Here is a 21923-nt window from a genome sequence, read left to right as displayed (position 1 = left end):
TATTATATTTATATTTTAAAGTGAATGTATTCACTTTTTTATATTTTTGTATTTTATATTCTAAAAGAATATAAAAAACATGAAATGAAACAAGGCAATAATAATTTTAAAAAATTTAAAAAAGTTTAAAAAAATTGCACGTACCGAGTGGGTTAATTTTTGAGTTTTTTTTAATGATCAGTTAATACATGAGTGTGTTTTTGCCAATAAGAAATATTTATCACTTGTAAAAAATTGTGGTGGCCATGGAAATTTAATGGCGTCACATTTGGCTTGTTTATTTAATTATTTGTAATAATTAGTCTTAATTTGAATAAATTGCAACTTATAACAATTACTTTCCCTTTTGTTGATGAATAAATAATTAATAATGTGGATCAATGGGAGGCTTTGAAATTAAAATGGCACCTCGGATATCACAATATTTTGTATTTTAATATGAATCAAGTTTGTCATTGTTTTTAGTTTGCATAATTTTTTTTTTTTTTAATTTCAGGAAGCCAGCGAGGCATACCTCGTCGGTCTGTTCGAAGACACAAACTTGTGCGCTATCCACGCCAAGCGGGTGACCATTATGCCCAAAGACATACAGTTGGCCCGCCGAATTCGTGGAGAACGTGCATAAATCTCTTCGAAATATTTATATAATCAGTGTAGGTTACATTGTTCGTTTTTCTTTTCTTCCTTTGATTATATTTCGTTTCTTCATGTAGTTGTGTTTTTCATTTGTTCAAAAAAATCGGACGTCAAGACTAAGATTTGGAGTTTTGACGTAGCGGTGAGTGTTTAAAAAAATCATACAGTAGCTGAAAATTTCTATCAGTTTTTATCCATTATATACTGCCCCTCGTGGAGAGGATTCATTTGACGGCTTTAGATTTGACATTTAAATGTGTAGTTATCGTAATTAATCAATTAAAAAAGTGTTCAAAGTATGTGGATTAGTTTTGTTCGCAGTAATGGATAAATGTTCAATAGAAAGTAAGGTATCTTAAGGTTTTGTCTTAAGTCTTAAGTTTTTTTAGTGTAAAATGTAGGAAATATTTTAATTTAATAAAGGATTTCTTGTATTCATCAGGTCGATTTTCAGTAAAACTCAATTTTAAGTACAGGGATTTATTATCACACGCCAAAAATAAATAAATATCACAACACAAAAGGAACGAAATTAAAGCCTAACTGATGACTAACAACTCTCTTTTTTTATACTTATTTTTTCTACGATCGGGGATTCCCCATGACAGAGCCTACTATGTTCCAGAAGATCGGTTTTAGTGTCACACTCGTGTGCACAAACCCCGCAAATTTGTGCCTCCATTTTGACATTTCTCAAATGTTTATCGTGATTGGAATGTTTCTCCCACGATTTCTTGTGCTTAAATTTCTTTTTACAGACTTTACACTCAAACGGCTTATTGGTCGAATGTTTGATCATGTGATACTTCAAGTATTGTTTGACTTTAAACCTCGCATTGCAAACTCCACACTCGAATTTCTCCTCAGTGGCGTGCGAGAATTTATGCACATACAGCCTCCGATTAGTCTTGAACAATTTCGGGCATTGGTCACARTTGAAARTCCTCGCTTCGCTGTGCGTCGCTTGGTGGTTCTTAAGGCTGGTTTTCGTCGAGTAAACATTCCCACAGATGTCGCACTTGTGGTTCCTCTCCCCGGTGTGTGTCACCGAATGCGTTTCGAGGTTGTACCTCGAGCTGAACAACTTCGCACAAAATGTGCACTTGAAGCACTTATCGTGCGTTTTGATATGGTTTTTAAGCAGCGACGCGTTAATGAAGACTTTCTCGCACAAGTCGCATTTGTGGATGTTTCCGTCCTCCTTGTGCTGGAGACGCACATGTTCGCTGAGATTCTTCTGCTTGTCGAAGTTTTTGCCACAGAAGGAGCACGAGACGGGTTTACCCTCATTGTGCTGCTTTTTGTGCCGTGTGAACATAGCTCTGTCGTAGAAAATGGCATTGCACTCYTCGCAAACGCTCGGAATGTGGGCACGCTTAATGTGGCGCTTCAGGCGGTACAAAGACGGGTAAATGCGGCCGCAGTACTCGCAGGGGTACTGCAACTCGCTGTGGGACTTCAAGTGGGTTTGTAGATGGCGCTCCGTTGAGAAYTTCTTGTTGCAAAGCTCGCACTTTATCTCGATTTTTTGGCCGTGGGACTCCAGGTGTTTGCGGTATGCCTCCACATTGCGCGAGTTTTCCCCACATTGCTGGAACAGAGTGTTGTTTAGTCTGCGGTCCGCGTTGACCTTTCTTGTTTAGTCTGCGGTCTGCATCATGAAAAATGATCGTACCTTACACTGAAACTCCTTGATGTCGTCATGTGTGACCATGTGGCTCCTCAGGGACCCCAAATGCCGAAACGCCTTGGTGCATTTTTTACAAGAATAGCGTTTTTCGTCCGAATGGCACCTCCCATGCAGTTTTAGTTGATTACTCGAGACAAAATTTTTGTCACAGACTGTGCACTTGTAAGGCTTTAGCCCCAAATGCGTGTTCATATGAATCTCCAATTTGCTAAGACTTTGGCACACTYTGTGGCACACCTTACATGTCCTTTTTTCGATAAAATGCCCCTTCCTATGCGTTCTGTAATCCACCAATACTTTAAAATCCTCCAAACAGATATTGCATTTATATCGAGTTGTTTCGTTGTCCAAAACATCTTCATTCTGCTCAAAATGTTCACTTTTAATGAGTTTCAACTCGAACTCCTCATCAGACTCGACTTCCAGACTAGAATTATACGCAGTTTCGGTTTTAATTTGAATGTTTTCATTCAAGGAACTTGCAAAAACTGATTTTTTTGAATCGGGAGGTTCAACAGTTTCGGGGGTGTTTTGCGAGGCTTGGAACTCTCCCATTTTGGCTTCAAAGCCGACGCTTCACCGTTTTTTGCGGGAGGAACACATTTTCAGAGCGTCGGGGGCTCAAAACACCCCCTAAACATAACCTATGAAAAATCAATAAAGGCGTCCTTGTGACGTCACCAAATTGAAACTTATGGCGCTTCTTTAAACCCCAAAATTAATCAACAAAGAAAACAACAGGAAAATTGAGAATTTATTAGCATTGTTTACATTTTTTCTAATAATATTAATTTAAATTAATATAGACAGCTAACAATACATTGTGATTAGGCAACCAACTATACACCAATAATATACAAGGTGACTCAATTTCGTTCTATTCTTGTTGATGAATATTTGTTATTGTTGGTTGCATAGGGTGGTATGGGGGCCYCGCGGACTTTCACCCACTTCTTGCGCAGGTATGAAACAGGTTCTTGGCGTTTCCTCAAGCAGGTAGAGGACCACTTTCCGAGTTTGTTGTAGGTTTCGGTCGGTCGTGGTCTTAGTTAACATGTTCCGGAGTTGAAATAGTTTAGTGTTTTTGTGTTATTTTTGAAAATTTCTGCAAAATGCCGTGCTCTGCTGTTACTCTAAGTTTAGCAACAATCACTTCGATCATCGCTGTTGCCTTATTGTTCATCGCCTTTGCCACAGACAACTGGCTTTATATCGATGTTAAGCGCACAAATATTCAGGTGAGGCGAATTCCTTAAAATTTCATTCGAAAAAACGCGGGTACAGTGTGCGACGCAAGTAATGCGAAAACAAAAGACGTTCGCATATGTTTGCGGATACCGTTACGTTACTGTTATTGTTTGAGCAGTGCATAATTTAGCAAAGGACCACTAAATTCCAACATTCCGATTTAAAATGCGAAGTTTGAGTGGTTTTTGCGTTTACATGATTTCTTAATTGGGCTATGACATAAACTTATGACTCCATGACTAGGCCACAAACTTCGTAAACAATTCATTATTAATTGGTTTTTAATTTGTCAAATCGAATTAAGTGTGTGAGGGCCGAGACCTTGAATTGTTTTACACACACCTGTAGCTAATCAATTTTTTTTTTAAGTTCCGGCGATTCTTCCGTAATGCACCCTTTGGTGCGACCTTCAAGGTTCAAAAATTTACGAAAAATTTTCAAGGTGGTACTTGCACCACAAACATTCAAATCAAATAAGGAATATTAAATTTACGTTTTTGAACATTTTAATTAAATGGTTGCATGAACAATGGGTCAAGCGAGAAAGCAGATTCATTATATTTAATGGCTTTACTTACAGTTAATAATATTTAACAAACATCTGCAATTAGGATTAAATTACATTTAAAATGCCTTTGTTTTTGTATTTATTTAAATTGTTTATTAGCACGAAATTTTAAATTTGTAACCCCAGTTGGCATAAATAAGAAACGTCATGGATTTTCTTTTCACAAAACCTACAAAACGAGACAATGATGAATAGAGAGAATAGAAATGTCAGAAACTTGGAAGTGTAAGAAGTATCTAACGTTGACTTAGCAAATTCCAGATCAGAATATAGGCCAAATCTTACAGTTTTAAAACACTATTTTTGAAATTTTCCAAATGCCAAATTTTACATTGTTTAAACTTGACTTGTGCCAACGTGACAAAATAAAAATCCCAATTTTAGAGTGTAAAAACTGTAGTCCAATGAAGCTTTTACTTTTATTTTTGTGTCTTTTATCACGCACGCTATACGTATATTATTATCAGTGAGGGCATCAACTTTTCTTTTTTACTCTTCAGATGAAAGTTAGAGGAGTTTATGAAGAAATTACGTTTTTTTGGAGAATTTCTCCAAGTCATTAAGTTTGGTGTGAGGTTATTTTGAAATATAAGTATTGTTCCAGTGTGATTTGCGCTTTGTGGCATTTAAGGTTATGTAAAATTCGCCATTTTTTTGGTGTCACATTATGTAAATTAGTTCATCTACATTCAGTAAAAAATCTAATCGCTCTCGAAAGTTGTTCTTGCATCTTCATCACCTTACATAAGTGTAATACTTGAAATAATTTAATTACCACCCACACAAAACGAAACTTATCCGAAATGGGCGTACACCTTGCATAATTACGTAATGAGAATTGTATGTAAAAATAAATAATAATTACGAAGTGTGTTGGTATTTTTCATCACGCAAACGGCAAAAAAATCAAAATGGTGGCAAATTACAATTTATGCAAATTGCAAAAATCGCATATTGAAAGAATTTCCACTTTCTATACAGTTGATTGCAAGGTTAATTTTATTGCTTGTGAGATGAGTAGTAGAGAAAACAAAGTGTACCACAATTTGCAATTCTACAAGCGGCCTTTTTGATTGTTTTTATTCATCACAGCTGTCACTACGCCATAACTTACGCATTAATTCATTGATGCTTCTCTAAATCGGGGTCACATTAATAATGACCCCTTTTGTGAAATTTTCAGACACGTGTTTCAGTCGTTGTGATCATCTTCAGGCAATTTTTGGGTCCTTGACCCACCCACTTTACATCCGCAATACAGGTACCTGTATTTGTTGTTATGCAATTCGGACAATTATTTCGAACGCATTTTGCATTCCTTTCCTTGTGTGAGCAAATAGCGCGAATTCTAACTGTAATTAATTATTAGTGACATTATTTCGGCTAATTAAGGAATGGAACCGTTCAGTGTGACACTAGGAACAAGTCCGGGCCGGGCCAATCCGCACTTTTGCTCTCGTTTTTTTATTGCGAACTAAATTTATTTTTTTAAAAGTGGCGCTTTTTTATAATGTCCTACCACGTGGATAAAGTTGTGACAACTGTGTTTTGAAGGTTAATGCATTGAAAATTGTAATTTATTTATGAATTGCGAGTTAGGTAATGATTTAGTAATTATGGAATATGCAAAGATCGTGCATTTCATTAAATAATTACCCGACTAAATTATTCTCGTTTTTGAAGAAAGAATAATTCAGTATAGCCAACAGATTTTTTTGTTATAATACGTGTCATTAACGTCAACTAAATCAAAATGCGAAAATTGATAATTAGTAACGTCAGAAATAAGCAGATTTTAATTTAGTTTTTTGCCGTTAGTACTATAATAATTAAGGTGAAAAAATCGTTCTTGGTTTATGCCAACATGACGGCACTAAATCTCAAGATGTGCAACTTTTGAAGATTGATGATAATAAAACTTGTAATTAATGGTGCAATTCTCAATTTGACCTCACGTTTGTGCTCATTTTCCTTACTTTTTGCTTTATAAAAATCAAAATTTCTGTAACTGTAATTAAAATCGTTCAATTCGTTATGCTAACCACGTCAAAATCTCAAACCATTTCAAAGTTGAATATTACGGAACACACATAAATGGCAAAAGTAGACCAAGCTGCATTCTCGTCTTGTCCGTTGTGTTTCAGATGATTAATAATGGAATGCATATAATTAGTCGCCCCACATAAAATATCAACACTTCAAAATGCAATTTTTTTCAATATAAGGACAAAACTTTCTAACATTTTTATCGGCTCGATGACCCAAAGGATGATATCGAAACGTGATTCAGGCATTTATAACGGTTCGGAGGCCTCACCTGCCATGGAACTGGCCGATTTTTTCCCATTTGGCAATGCGTAATGAGAGGTTTGAGCAGTGTTATTAATTTTTTTCATGTGTATCAAAGTGGTCTGGAAACTGAGTTGGCAGCAATGTCCAGTGTTGCCACCAAAATCGCATCACAGTCGATTTCCTCCAGTGAAACTTTCCCATGTCCTCCGAATGCACAAAATCATGAATGAAAGTGAAGCAAACCGCAACAATTTCGTCTTTTCGAGTATCGAATTGACGATTCTTCCACGCTTCATGGCGCGAAAATCATCGTTTTTAAATTTCACTCGGTCACTTTTGAATTTGTTCAAGCAAATCGTTGACCTTATTTATCGATATATCATTTCACCATTATTGTTGTTTTTCCGGAATTGGCACACATTTACGCATAGAAATTCTATGTTTTGTTTTTCTAATAAAAAGCATAAATCACTACTAAAAAGCTGTTAAGTGGAGTGTCAAACACAAGTTATGGGAGAGTTCGTGGATTCCCAGAGTTGTATTTTGTATCACAATGCTTTCTAATGATGGAGGTCGCTGTATATAGATCGCTTCCTGAAACATATACAGCATGTTTGGTTTTATTGCGTCAGGTTCAGAAACCCCAAAGAAAGTGCATTGAAATGATAAATCGCACTGATTTTCCCAAGACGTTTTGTTAACGACTCATTCTACTAATGGCACGTTTCACTTTAATGACAGCTGGCCGTGCATAATGTTAGCACAATTGAGTTGGCAGCGCCGATTTTTAGGGACTTTTTGTGGGCTCCGTTGGCAACTCCAAAATTTTCAATTTCAAAGAACAGTTTTCAAATTTTGAATCGAATTGAAGTTTAAAACACGATCTACAATATGTGTAAAAAACGCTCCTCAACAATGAAATTTCAATTTTTGAAAATTGCTCACGTGGTGTCTGGCTGCGACGCCTAGAAAACGCATATATACAGATTTGTCAACAAGAAATTTGAACTTACGTTTTTCATGTTTGTAACTAGAATTTTCAGAAGTGATTTTGAATACTTAGGGTTGGTTACCCCTTGTTGTTGACGGTTGACGTTTTCTGTCAACCTGCTGTCAACTATCAATTGAATTATCCATACAAGCTGATAAAGATTTGTCAACAAGAAATTACCACCTAGGATTTGAARTTTTAGGAAAATTACGTTTTTCATGTTGTTTGTAACTAGAATTTTCAGAAGTAATGCCTAGTGTTGGTTACCCCTTGTTGTTGACAGTTGACGTTTTCTGTCAACCTGCTGTCAACTATCAATTGAGTTGTCTATACAAACTGACAGGTGACTTGTAGATGGTGACTTAACCTAAATTTTTGACACTAGTTATAATATCTTTTGTTTGTCATTAAAAACCAACCTAACCAAATCTATGGCAACCTATTCACGAATATCCCTAAATCCTAGGGAGTAATTTATTGTTGATACGATAATAGGTGTCTTAATCTAAATTTTGACACTGGTTACGATATTTTTTGTTTGTCACCAAAAACCAACCTAACCAAATTTATGGCAACCTATTCACGAATATCCCTAAATCTTAGGCTGTAATTTCTTGTTGATACGTCAATATTATATGTATAATGTTCGAAAAAAAACTCTGTTTTGGCCTGAAAATCGGAAGATTCCGGGTTGTCGAGAATTTGTCAGAATTTTTCTCATAAAAATGACCAATTTTCGAAATAACAAATATTTGTTTGAGATAACTGAAACAGGTAACAGTGTGACCACTATAATATGCTGATAAGAGTTTCACATTCTTATCAAAATACCACGTATTTCAGGAAATGACCCGCTTGGGGCAAAATAAACAGTTCCCAATTCTTGTGTTTTCCTTTTTTTGTCATGATAAAACACGACCTGTTGGAAAAATCATCTTTGGTTGTCTTAAGAGATTGGAATGCGCGACCGTCCTTGGCTCGCCTACTCTCAAATACCTCAAATTCACTTGCAACTAGAATTGCTAATTACCTCTTTGTTACAGAACTATTTGAGTAAACATTCGGACGCTCAAAGCCAAGCTCAATTGGAGAGTCTCACTTCAAAATATTACTACTACACGAGGACGAAAGGACTCTTCAGGATATGTTATCCGAAAGAAAGGCCTCCGACAGGTGGGTACAAACCCGATCGAATACATCCAACAATTAAAACTTTCTCTCGGAGCCAGATTTGGGACGCTGGCTGCGGATTTTGTTAATGTGAAGAGTTAAATATGAAACTGATAAACTTTCCAAAGCAGATGGACGCTTGTTTCACTTTTATGAATGGAAAAGTCACCTCCCAAGTGGGCAATTTGCAAAATTCCAACTWATTATTTTTCGGAAATTTCAAACTCAATATTTGATATTTTAGATCTTAACTTTCTAATTAAATACTTTGACCTTTCAAATTTCATCGGTCAATTCATTTATTGCAAAGTTGGCAGCCCTAGCCCGCCACCTCTAGTGTGTGGGTTGTGTCTATGTTGGCAGCAGAAGTAACTAAATTGTGTCAATAGATTTTATGTGTGAAGTAAGTAACCCGACTTTTTGAGAATTGTCATTTTTGATAGATGGCCCTTTAAAAACAATTGGGTGTTTAAAGTCGGATATACACAATATCCAAATTCACACAGGGAAGAGACCTGTGTAAATTTGTATAATAAGCGCTTTCAATTGCTCACAAAGCCTGTAAGATTTCATGAAAATAGTTCAAGTGGTTTTAGAGGAACTATAATGGATTTTAATTTTTATCCTGAAACTTTATCACCCTGTATATCCGTAACGAAGCGTTATAGGGCTATTGTTTATTTGACAAATTAGTGTTATTTTTCGATGTAGAATATGTAGTTGCAATTTTTCGCAATATTAAGAAAACACCCTGTATAACAAATACATTATACACCCTGTGTTGGAAATGAGTTACAATGCTATAAACTGTTTTAAATTGAGGCAGAAAGTACAAACTTCAAACATTTTTTTATTTTATTTTTTGGTATATTAGTAGGATCAGTTAGATTTTACAGCAATTCTGATAGGTAGGCGGTGAAAATAAAAATAAAAAAACTTATTTTAAGAACAAAACAAGCTGTATATCAGAAATGATAAAACACAATTACAAAATTACAATTAGGTAATGTTTTTTTTTGGGGGAAATTTTAAGAACTGTCTTCCATGAAATTGTGTCAATTTTTTGATATTCTAAATTCTCTTAACTCTCTATTTTATTCTAATTAAATTCTTTGACCACAAATTGACCCTTGAAATTTTATCGATATTTCTAATTTATCATTAAAATTTTGAAATTTTCTCTTTTTCCTGTGATGGACAAACTTGTAAAGCAAATTGGAAATTTGAAAAAAGAAACACTTATTTTATTCAAAAACAAATACACCCTGTGTCAGAAATGGGTTACATAATATAAACAGTTTTTTTCTCAATTTTTCTTATAAAATATTGTTTATTTTGGTGATGTTAAGTGTCTAAATAATTTAGTTATTTAACACACTATTAAAAAAAAAATAATATATTACACAAAAACACAACAAAATCAAACATTTTGTTAAATTGAAGAAAATATGTATAAAATTTTAAGTTTTTTAATTTTTCATTGGTCGATTTTGTTTAATTTTTGAAATACTTTGATTTTTGTGACCAAAACAAGATATTGCACAAAATCAATAGAAAAATATTTTTTTTCTAATAAAAAATTGTGTAAGGAAAAGGGGGAATTATCTCTTACTTGACACTTACCGGTCATTGACGCCACTACCAACTTTGAAAAATTAAAACCGAGTTGCAATCAGAGACATAAGTTTTGTATTTTTCTTCTAATCAAATCTCAATTTTGATTAATTAAACCTTTCTAATTGCTCAATTCCGCCATTTTATGCTCAATTGCAACAATAACCCCAAACCTTACTACTTTTTATGTAAATGAGTTGAATAATTTCGACCGTGGAGCAAAAAAGTCATTATACCACGAGAAAAACGCCATTTTCGCTCTCGGGCTTAAAATTTTGCTTCTCAACCCATCCGTGAAGCATTGTTCGGTCACGTTTCGAGCAAATTGTGATTCACTCTCAGTCACGTCTTCTCTCGACCACATGCAAAACCGCCAAAAATCTACCATTATTTACATAGTCGGTCGAAAAAGTCGACTTTTACTACGTATCCGGTCTAGGCAATAATTTCGCAAATAGTTACACAAACAATGGAGAGCAATTAAATGCTCGGATTGCGTACAACTATTTTCCAATTTGGTGTGTTTGTGTGTTGCAGTGAAAACGTACCTGAGCCCCGTTGAGACCCACTGCAACAACATCAACTACTATCTTTCCGATGACAACAACGAGACTAGGGACTTCACCGACGACGCTTGGGCTAGATTACGTAAGTGCGAAAATTGAGGTTAGGGTCAGTGTTGCCAGTTCAAAAACATAAAATTCACCATATCCGAGTTGAAAAATTCGCCAAATTTTCACCAGAGATTACGATTTGTATGGCTATTTCTCACGAAAAAAACACAGTTTTTGGCTTAAAAATCCATTTAAACTCTTGAAAAAAAAAACAAAAATGACATGAATTTCGGCTTAATTCTGTGATTTTTCAACAAAACTTTGGAAAATAATCGCGTTTCTAGGTGAAAAACGTGCTAAAATGCATGAGAAATGCAAAAATAATGTAATTCTGGACTTAATTTCTTGATTTTTTAGTTTGTTTTAGCGAAATCTAATGAAAAACTTCAGATTTTTTTTTTGCAAAATAAATGAGCCTCTGGGTCAAAAACGAAGAAAGTTGAGCGGAACAAGCTAAAAATAATATAAATTTCGATTTAATTTTATATTTTTTTGCCTGCTTTAACAATTTTTTTTGAGTTTTTTTGTTTTTATCTCAAAAACGTGCTTAAACACTTGAAAAAGGCAAAAATAACGCCGTTTTTGGTCGAATTTGTTGAATTTTTGGATTGTTTTTAACGAAATTTCGCGAAATAATTGTGTTTCTAGCTGAAATTTGAAAAAGATAAAAATAAATTGTCACTTTCGATCCTATTTAGTAAAATATTGTTAAAAAACAAACAGAACTATTTTTAACCAATTTGGTGCTTTTTCGACTTTTTTGAAAAAAATTGAAGAAATAATCAAGTTTCTGGTTAAAAACGTAGAAAATACTAGAAAAACTGTTTTTTTCGTTTTCAAAAAATTACCAGATATTAGAATTTTTACAAAAGATTTTGCTCTCGTTCAAAAACGAAGTAAGTCGGGCTAAAAATAATATCAATTTCGATTTAATTTTGTAATCTTTTTGCTTGTTTCAACAAACTTTTTAGAGTTTTTTTGTTTTTATCTCGAAAACGTGCTTAAACACTTAAAAAGGCAAAAATAACTCCGTTTTTGGCCGAATGTTTGGATTGTTTTTAACGAAATTTTGCGTAATAATTGCGTTTCTAGCTGAAAAAGTATTCGAAAAAGACAAAACTAAATTGTCATTTTCGATCCTGTTTATTAAAATTTTGTAAAAAAAAAGAACTATTTTTAACCAGTTTGGTGGCTTTTCGACTTTTTTGAAAAAAATTGACGAAATAATTAAGTTTCTGGCTGAAAACGTAGAAAATACTAGAAAAACAGTTTTTTTCGTTTTCAAAAATTACCAGATATTAGAATTTTTACAACAGTTTTAAGCTTAAAAATTTACTCTTGAAAAAAACAAAAATGACATGCATTTCGGCTTAATTCCGTGATTTCTTGGCTTGTTTTTAACAAAATTTTGCGTTTCTAGCTGAAAAATGTGTAAAATGCTCGAAAAATGCAAAAATATAATGTAATTTTAGACTTAATTTTGTTATTTTTTAGTTTGTTTTAGCAAAATCTAGTGAAAAACTTGAGATTTTAGTCCAAAAACGCACTTAAAAGCATTTTTGGACAAATTTTGTGGTTTCCCATCGTATTTTTGTCTTATTTTGCTCAAAAACCAGTTAAATCGAGTGAAACATCAACACAATTGTTTTTGTGACTTTTAAGCGTGTTTGGACAAGATTTTGCAAAATAAATGAGCCTCTCATTCAAAAACGAGGCTCGAGGCTAAAAATAATACCAATTTCGATTTAATTTTGTAATTTTTTTGCTTGTTTCAACAACATTTTTAGAATTTTTTTTGTTTTTATCTCAAAAACGTGCTCAAACACTTAAAAAAGGCAAAAATAACGCCGTTTTTGGTCGAATTTTTTGAATTTTTGTATTGTTTTTAACGAAATTTTGCGTAATAATTGCGTTTCTAGCTGAAAAAGTATTCGAAAAAGACAAAACTAAATTGTTATTTTCAGTCRTGTTTAGTAAAACCTTGTAAAAAAAAACAAACAAAACTAAAAATATTGACGAAATAATCAAGTTTCTGGTGGAAAACTTGGAAAATACTGGAAAAGCAGTTTTTTTCATTTTCAAAAAATCACTAGAGATTTTTACAAAAATGTTTACCAAATCACTAGACTAACACGAAAATCACCAGATCTGGTGAAATTTCCCCAAACGTGGCAACACTGTTAGGGTGCAAACGGGTACTTTAATAATGGACATTTCAGCACTTGGATTGGAAAATCGTTTCAACTGAAACATCCGTTACTTAGCACAATAAACATATTAAATCCATTAGTCTTAGCGGTAATAACGCTCAAATGGAGTACAAAGCGTGGCCAACTAGGACGAACATTTTTTTTTGTTTTTCTTTTTTTTTTTGTAGATATGGGACGTTCCATGATCGCGCTTTTCAGTTTGGCCTTCGTAGCGGTGTTCGCCGCCTTATGTACCGGAGTCACCGGATGCTGGAGGAGGTCCCCAAGCAATATCACGGCCACGGCGATTCTGATGCTGCTTGCATGTAAGGAAATTTAAAAATTGTCCGAGTCGACGACCTTTAAACGCTTCATTTGACGAGGCATTAACTATTCTGATAATCGAAGCGCTGCGTTAATAAAGATTGTGATAATTTGTATGCCTGCCGTGTGGAATGCTCGATTGTGCATTGTAAGTGAAGACATTCACTGAAGACTTTCGAGGGAATGTTTACGGATTGTGGGCTGAGTTTCACTTGAAAATAATATCCACAAATTATCACAAAAAAAAAAACATTTAAATAACATAATTAAGTAATGAAATCTTCAATAGAGGCTGATTTTGTTCTATTTTATTTAAAGTTTAAATTATTTGTTATCACCCAAACGTATAAACTACTTCCAAGGTGGAGTCTAAAAGGGTAACTAAGCTCCGCCCACTAGGGGAAAACATTGCTATAAAAAGTTATGCACGGATTTTTATAGAAATAACGAATTTTCCTTTGGTAACTCCGCCTACAATTTTAAAAATAAGCTTAGTTCCTCCCACAAAATGACGAAAAAAGAGTTTCCTAAATGTAATCTGTTGCTATTTTGGTCAGAATTGATTAAGAAGTGAAACGGTAGCGCGGGAAATTCAAATAGACGTTCAACATTTTACACTATAGGTAAACCTTAACATACATATACAATTTTTTATTGTTATTATTTGTAATTGTTTTTACAAGGGAAATACAAACATAATTTGAAATAATAATTATTATTGAAAAAGAAAAAAATAGAAGATGGTTTTGTTTATTTTAAACAAAAATTTAATGCCTATTAGTTCAAAATTGTGTTTTTGTTTGTTGTTTAACAATAAATTTTGTTTAACAATGCTCATCGTTGTTTGAAAATCAAGAATTCATTCTCTATTGGTCAAAATAGTTTTTGTGTACAAATTTAAAAAAAAGATTAAAATTTAAAAACAATCTTTGAATGGTATGGAAATTATCGGAGATTATATCTTTGGAAAAATTACGTTGAATTTTTTAGAACTCTCGGAATTAATTTAGAATTATAAACGTTAATTTGTACACAATATCACAATAATGAAATTACGATAAATAATTGTAATTTCGGTAGAATTATTAGGTACTGGATTTCTTTTTGAAATTATCGGAGATAATTTTTTTGAAAATTACGTCTAATTTCTAATTTAGAATTATAGGAATTATGTAATTAAGGAATTACGGAAATTAAGTTGGAATTATAAAAATTAATCCGAAAACAATGGAATTGTGATCTGGAATTTCGGTAGAACTTACGTAAAAGTTGGAATATCAGGAATTAATTTAGAATTATAGGAATTAATCTGAAAACAATAGAATTATTTTGGATTACTAGAATTTCGATGGATTTTTTTAGAATTGGAATTAGTTATACACATTTTTTTTAAGTTATCGGCTCCTCGCGGATATCTAATTTTAGAAATAATTACTTTATATTATCAAAAAATGACAAAAAACTTAAGAAATCAATAATAAATTGTTTTTTGGGAAAATTGTAAATTACGTTGCGTTGTTTTTACTTTCTTTCATGAACCAATTAAAAATACGAGAGATGTGAAGAGATATTTATTAGTTTTTGATTCAAATTTATTTTTTTAATAGCTTCGCCTTCATTTTTTTGAGTTTTATTGATTTTTACCTTTATTACTTTCATTTTATTAATTCTTGTGTTATTATTACGATCACCGCCATTATTCTATCTATTTCAGATATTTTTTTATCTAAAAAGAAAGTGACCTAACCCGGAATCGAACTCGCGTTTTTTGAGTATGATCTCGGTTCTAAGTTTGCATCACTGTTAACTCATCATCTATTAACAAAATGTATTGTTTGGTTTCTACGTTTTAATGTTTTTATTGTTTTAAATTTATATACAGGTGTAACAAAAAGATGGGGACAAAGACTTACCTGAAGTTTACCCCACTTGCCTTTATATCAAGTTAGACGGCGCCAAAGTTTAAAAATTATTTTCGTTTTTTCTAATGCAGTAATCGATTTTTATCAAATTTGGAACAGTTGATTTGATATTAAAACCACATGTTTTGGTGCTATTTCTTTTCTTTTATTATTATTGTAAAGCACATTTTGAACCATACTTTTGTTATACGTAATCTGAGTGGGCGTAATTCTTCTTTTATTTGAAAGGTATATTATTTTTTAACAATTTTTGTATCTTGTAAAATTTTTGTATCGGCTTTGGATTTAAAGTAAAAAATAATTTAAGTAGACGTGTCAAAATTTTGGACGTTGGTCTTTTATTATCATTGTTTTTAAAATTGTATTAGGTTTTAATTTCTTTATGTATGCTTGTGTTAGTTAAAATAATGTAATTACTATTAACTTGAACAAAAAAAAATTTCTAACAAAATGTAAGAAAGATGCTCATCAGAAAGTGATAATAACTGTTTTTTGTATATTTCTACCTGCTTTTATTCTAGTTTTTCTTCCTTGTGTCAAATATAATTTTTAACGCTGTTACTGAATTGCAAAAAAAGTTGTTTTGATCCGGGCTCAAACCTGGATTTTTTTAAATTTAAAAATGCATTGTTTTTTCTGCTCCAAGAATAAAACTTCTTTGATTTCGGCGCTAATTTTCCATTCCAAGGACACTGATTACCCTGCAATTTGGCTGGTGTAAAAGTGTAAAACTTATTACTGCAGCCGCGATTAGGTGTCTAACGGAAGTGCGCTTAAGGAGTCTTTGTAAAAGTGCATTTATTAGATTGATTATATGAAGGAAATGCAGTTAAGAAACTAGGAACTTGAAAGGAAACCAGCTGCTGGCCGATACTATATTTTAATCGAATTTTTATTTCATTCGCATAATTTCAGTTATTTCGCGTGCAATTTTCTCTTCACTTTCTTTCTTTTTGCTAATTCCTGAATAATTCTCAAATTGTGTGAAACCACGTATGGCAATCGGGGCCAGGTCGTGGGTCACTTTTCCCAAATTGATTTTCACTAAAATACCGTTGAAGCGACACTTGATGTTCTCGTGTCAATAAGTGTCTTTTCATTTCCGTTTAACAGCTTCGAGTATTGTCTGAAAGCGTCCACAATCCCATTATTGCTGCTCCTATTGTGTGTTTGCAAAGCAGATGACACGTCATTTCGCAGAAACGTAACAATGCTGCCAATTATGAAGAATCCTTTTCATTTCGATGTGATGTATTGACCGAAAAATCGATTTATTGCAGGCTTGTTGAGTGCTGGAGGAATGGGTCTGTGGCACGGAGTGGAATATTATGAGAAGGAAAAAGTTGTCGGGGAGGAATTTTACCAACAATGGAGTAACGTAAGTCGAGATTGGCGACGGTTGACCGCTTTATCGAAATGTTTTATGCAATGTTTTCAAAAACTACAAAAATATCATCCAAATTTAGGTCCATAAAAGTGATTAAAAAATCGTTAAAATGGTCGAGCAACATTCGAAATAATGTTGTTCTTTAGACGTTTAAAATGCTTTGTGACGAGTAGTTTTTGCAGTTATTCCCTATCTGGGGTTTAAGAAATTCCCCAGATTTTTAATTGTTAGCGAGTTTGCAACTGGATTTATTTTCTTTGACAAGTTTATTTAAAAAATTATCCGAGAAAATTCATTAAAATTACAAATGAATCAACGATTTTTTTTGTTTTTTTTTTATTTATTTAAACTTCCTAAACCTCTCAATGAAATGTCAAAATGTCCTTGAAATAATGCCATGCTTTCAAAAAAAATCATATTATAGTGAGTTGGCAACACCGAATTGTGGGTGATATCGTACCACAGATTATTATGTCACAGATGACGGCTATGCCATAAAAGTGTGACGTTTGTATTTGGTAATTTATGTTACCAACTTAATTTCAAAGTCACAGGATGAAATACATAGTTTTTCTAATGCCTGAAAATCACTCGGAGTCACCCCGGAATCGATGAATTTTCATGTGAAATCGTCCGGGGATTTGCCTTTTAAAACCATTTTGAACCTACGATATTCCAGTTATAAGTTTTTTATCAAAAAAATCCAAAAATTTTAAGCGTGTCTTTAGCCGAAACTATAACATCAATTGATAATTTTAAGTAGATTTCGACAGTTTTTTTGCCCTTTCCGTGGCTCTTACAGTTTTCGCGATAAAACGCAATTTTGAAAAATCATTTTTTGATTTTTTAAGCCGTAATGACGGCCTGAATTGTAGTGAAAAACCACAAGTATTTGTAATCACTAAGCAGTGTTTAAAAATCTGCAAAATGACGTAGGTTTAATTCTTTATCAAAACCCGCCCACCGACCTCATAATTTTTATGTTTTTTTTTTTATCAGAGATTGTCCATTAAGTGGACAAAATAGTTTGTAATGTAATCCAAGAAATTCCGTAAAGAAGTACTTTTTCGGACTCATATAAATCATTAATTGAAAAATTGAAATCTTTTAAAAAATCAACGGAATAGTTTATGAAGTATGCACCTTTGTAATGTTGGTTGCCTAATATATCATTTTTTTTGTGACATTTAATTTAAAATTTAACTAATTTAAACAAATGCGATTTCAGAAAAAACGTAGGTAATATACACCATCACAAAGACTGATTTTTATACTGATACTTCTGGAGTAATAGACTAAAAAAAATAAGAAGAATCAAAAACTCTAAAATAAGACAAAATGGCCTGCATTCTACAAAAATAAAATAAACAGGTTGTCCCAGAGATCCGTATTTCTTCGATTATTTTGACAGTAAAGAAGATAACGAAATGCGGTTTCTTTTGGACGATAGACATTCATTTTTTCTATGGTCCAAAAATATTTTCGTCATTATAGGTAATTCCTATATAGGATGGCGCAACAAGTTATATTTTTTATGGTACACCCGGTATATTATGCGCTTATTTGAAAGAGTTTTTAATTCTAAGAATATCCATATTAGGTTTTATGGACCGTTTATCATTTATGGGCCATTTTATGAAAAAAAATACCATTTTTAAAAATCACAACGATTTTGTTAGAAAGAAAAAGTGAATAAATACAATTGCAACCATTTTTACTGAGTCTGGTTCTAAATTATTATGATCTTTTGCAACTACTGCAGAGTGTTGACATTCGCAAAATATCAAGTAACTTGATTTTTTCAAATGAAACACCCTGTATATTATTACTTTATCGTGTAGAGCTTTTAATAAGCTTTCTAAAAAAACTAGGGTTTGGAGGTCTAAACCTTACCTGTTTTATTGTACACTTTTATAAACCTAGAAAAATTATAACCTTGTTGCACCACCCTATACAGGGTGTTTACGGTCTTGAGGTTGAAATTTAAATGAGAGGATATTTACGGTAGAAGAAAACTAATACGCTATATAATACAAAAATTCACGTTGTTAAAGGAAATTATTAATTTTACACTATTTSTTTAAGAACTGCTGCTTCGGCTGCAACAATGGCCATTAGTATCATTACCTTGTGTTTCACCGTAAATCATAATCACGACAACCAATTAATTATTTTAATATTTTGCCATACATGTTCATAAATTWGYAGAAAAATWAAAAWKAAACGAATCAAACCTATTGGAAACCATTCGCTGAAAGAGGTTAAACAGAAGATCTTCGAATTTTGATAAAAACTAACGCAAAAGCAAATCAAATGATGACAGTGTTAAAATTATGAAGTGACTTTTCTCTTTCATTGTCATGGATACGATTTTTTTATCTGTTGCAACAATACAATTTTATCTGAACAAGGAAATAATTCCAGTGACCCTCAAACCGTGTACCAATATTTTGGAGTTAAATAACATTCTTGATAATAACAATTGTGTGAGTTTTTTTCTCGGTTACAGTATTTCTGTACTCTTCTATTACTAGGTCAATTTTCAACTCCAAGACTGTAAACACCCTGTATAGAAATTAATGACGAAAGTTTTTTGGACTATAGAAAAAATGAATGTCTATCGTCCAAAAGAAACCGCATTTCGTTATCTTCTTTACTGTAAGAGTGAGTAATCGAAGAAATATGGAGCTCTGGGACACCTTGTATAAAATGGCTATAAGAACAACAATATAAGAAATATAAAAAGAAAATGGTCTTCTAGACTTGACCTGACTATGTTTTTGAGTTACGAAGCTGCAGTAAGAGCAGTGAACGATATTTGATTTGTAGTCTTGAAATAAGCAAAATATGGACATATCGATAAAAATTCATCAACCCTCGCTCCCAAATCTAGATCCTGCAAGAGAACACCGAATTCATGTACGACTGGAGCTTCGTCCTGGGCTGGCTTGGCGTTTTCAGCGCATTGGGTGCCTCATTCATGTTTTTCTTTGGTTCGTGTTGCCTCAGTACCGAGAAAGAAAAGGAGCAATTGAACAACGTACAGTACATAATGCCAGGTGTGTAATCTGTGTTTTGTATTTTCGTAGGTCCTACGTGACAATACCAGAGTCAACTATGATTGGAGTTACATGATCGCATGGGTTGGGGTGGGATGGTCGTTGGTTGCTGCCATCCTGTTTTCTGGAGCCGCCATGTGTCTTCGGGGCGAAAGGGAACGGGAAGAAGCTATCAACATGCAGTATTTAATGCCTGGTAACTTTCGGGGGTCATTCTCATCGAAAAAATCCGACATTTTTGCAACACAAAATGGCCGATTTTTTCATCTCTTGTTGATTTAATCCCAATAACAGCAGGGTTCAATTGTAACAACAACCCTGTTCCATGTCAAGTCATTMTGATAATTTTCCGCTTTTCTAAGCTTGACCAAAATTCTTTCACTTCTCTTATGCTCAAACTGATTTGTTTCCCCAGATGGCAATGACAAATCATTTTGATCATGACGCATGATTGTATCTAATTAAATATAATAACCAAAGTCACTGTAAGATAATCATTTATTTGTATCATCAATCGCTCCATTTCTGCCAACTTAACACCATTAAAATTTACAGTGTATCCGCAAAAACAACAATATGCATATGCCGGATATCCGGTTCCTGCGCCTCAAGCCTACGCAGGACCGTATTACACAACAGGATCAGCTTATGGACCGTATAATTACTGAAGGACAACGACGCAATTGACGTGTCTTCCATTTTCTACAAAATAGTATTAAATTTCGACATTTTTTGGCCATCATTGCGAACAAAACAAAWGAATGAGTGTTGTAAATAAATAAGTCGTTAGGTAATTGCAGCAGGCCGGGAGGGCAGGTTGACATGGCCAACGGAGTAACTAAATTTAATTTTTCGACTAGTCGGGACCAATCAAAAGACTGCCTTGACACCTTGACCAATCAGGTAGCAGTATTCGTGCCGCCCTGCCCCCACATCAACTAATCACGGTCATTTTTTGTAAATAGTTGTGTTTAATTGATGTAATAATTGCCATTGTTGCATTTTTTATTAGTCAGAGACGTATTTATTTTGATTTCGGGCCCCGATATCGGAAAGATACCTGTTATATGACTGTAATTGTAATCATATTTATGTATTAGCAATATTTGTATTTTTATATGTTGTGTACTTAACGTAATTGCATATTTAGTGTATTTTTTGGAGGTTTTTGTTATCAAAAACGTTGCAATAAATTCGAGACAAACTCATTCGAGTGTTTTATTAAAAACTAAAGAGAGCATAATTAGGTATATTATCACAATTCATCTTTTTTCGACTTTCGGTCCCCTTTATCACCCTTGAAGACTTCATTCAGACACGAAGTGTCTTCATTTCTCAACGCCCTGTCTTCACATAAATATTTTTTGAGACTTTGCTTCCCTTGGTGGTTGAAATACCACTCTTCGATATCCCCCTCGTTCTGCTCTAGCAGAGTCTCGCATTGCGTCTTCATGTTTGTGACCTCGACACTGGGCTTGTCCCAAAGCTCGTAGGGGATCCCCAATTCGACTTTAACCCCCTTGTCGACCAACCCATGAAGGGTCTGAAATGTCTGACTCATCCCTTTCGCAAATCTGGTACTATCCTCACGCTCTTTATGGATGTTGTACTCCAAAATCCGTTCGCAGACACCCTCCAAAGACTCCACTAGTCTCAACTCTGATTTCTTGTAGTCTTTCTTTTTTTTCGGTTTGACGTCATCGACTTCGTAGCCGGTTTCGATCACGTCGTGCGTTTTACCAGTCTCCTCGAGCCGGCTTTCCAATTCTACTGCTAATATTTTGCAAACTGAAATTTTTTTGTTTACTTAACCTCACTTTATTTCGGGGGTTTTCGCGATTTACCTTCACATCTGTTGGCGTATTTTACGCCCTCATCCTCTTCTGTGACTGCAAGGACGCTAGAAAGGACGCAAAGTGTGAAAATTAGGCAAATTTGAGGTAAATACATCGCGTCTGACTCGGCTCAAAGAACTTTACATAACCTCAAAATTGGGAAGACTCGGGGTTTTATCTCATAATCCGACAATGTGGAGCAAAATGATTGGTCGAACAATGTATTTATTATTGATTGAAATTTCAACATTTGGGGTAATAAAAATTACTCAAGCATAAGTTAGATTTATGAAATTTGTTTGGTAATGATTGGCCGGTTTAAATATTAAGGGAGGAGCCAAAGTTTTGGTAAGTCAATTGTGGGTACTTCCCCTGAGAAAAAAA

The 21923-nt window shown here is 33.6% G+C and overlaps 4 protein-coding genes across 6 annotated transcripts in view; 2 read left to right on the top strand and 2 right to left on the bottom strand.

The window, feature by feature from the left end:
- The window catches only part of LOC123004044 (histone H3.3A), a 2247-nt gene extending 1173 nt beyond the window's left edge, over positions 1-1074 (top strand). For both annotated transcript variants that reach the window (XM_044397158.1, XM_044397159.1), the window contains exon 3: positions 497-1074. In XM_044397158.1, coding sequence (XP_044253093.1) covers positions 497-625 — 129 coding nt within the window. In that variant the 3' untranslated portion in view covers positions 626-1074. The remainder of the gene's footprint in view (positions 1-496) is intronic.
- Positions 1075-1106: 32 nt separating this feature from the next.
- On the bottom strand, positions 1107-2984 carry LOC123004040 (zinc finger protein 43-like). Its single transcript, XM_044397152.1, has 2 exons — positions 2312-2984; positions 1107-2227 (listed from the first exon to the last, which is right to left on the bottom strand). The coding sequence occupies exons 1-2, from the start codon at positions 2879-2881 to the stop codon at positions 1187-1189; spliced, it is 1611 nt and encodes a 536-aa protein (XP_044253087.1). The 5' UTR covers positions 2882-2984; the 3' UTR covers positions 1107-1186.
- A 331-nt stretch (positions 2985-3315) lies between these two features.
- Positions 3316-20912, top strand: LOC123004445 (transmembrane protein 178B). 2 transcript variants are annotated; one of them, XM_044397723.1, is made up of 7 exons: positions 3316-3564; positions 8469-8598; positions 10747-10857; positions 13201-13338; positions 16539-16636; positions 19735-19900; positions 20260-20912. In XM_044397723.1, the coding sequence occupies exons 1-7, from the start codon at positions 3439-3441 to the stop codon at positions 20370-20372; spliced, it is 882 nt and encodes a 293-aa protein (XP_044253658.1). In that variant the 5' UTR covers positions 3316-3438; the 3' UTR covers positions 20373-20912. The 2 variants fall into 2 exon arrangements, with proteins under 2 accessions (XP_044253658.1, XP_044253657.1); XM_044397722.1 differs by lacking the exon at positions 19735-19900 and adding an exon at positions 19539-19704.
- On the bottom strand, positions 20909-21821 carry LOC123004446 (protein canopy 4). Its single transcript, XM_044397724.1, has 2 exons — positions 21549-21821; positions 20909-21492 (listed from the first exon to the last, which is right to left on the bottom strand). The coding sequence occupies exons 1-2, from the start codon at positions 21652-21654 to the stop codon at positions 20960-20962; spliced, it is 639 nt and encodes a 212-aa protein (XP_044253659.1). The 5' UTR covers positions 21655-21821; the 3' UTR covers positions 20909-20959.
- Between the last annotated feature and the right edge of the window lie 102 nt (positions 21822-21923).

Source organism: Tribolium madens, unplaced genomic scaffold, assembly GCF_015345945.1.
Source record: "Tribolium madens isolate multiple individuals breed KSU strain unplaced genomic scaffold, Tmad_KSU_1.1 Scaffold_1;HRSCAF=32;Tcas5.2_LG8, whole genome shotgun sequence".
Taxonomy (NCBI): domain Eukaryota; kingdom Metazoa; phylum Arthropoda; class Insecta; order Coleoptera; family Tenebrionidae; genus Tribolium; species Tribolium madens.
Note: the sequence above shows the minus strand (reverse complement) of the source record. Positions and strands in the feature narration are given on the sequence as shown.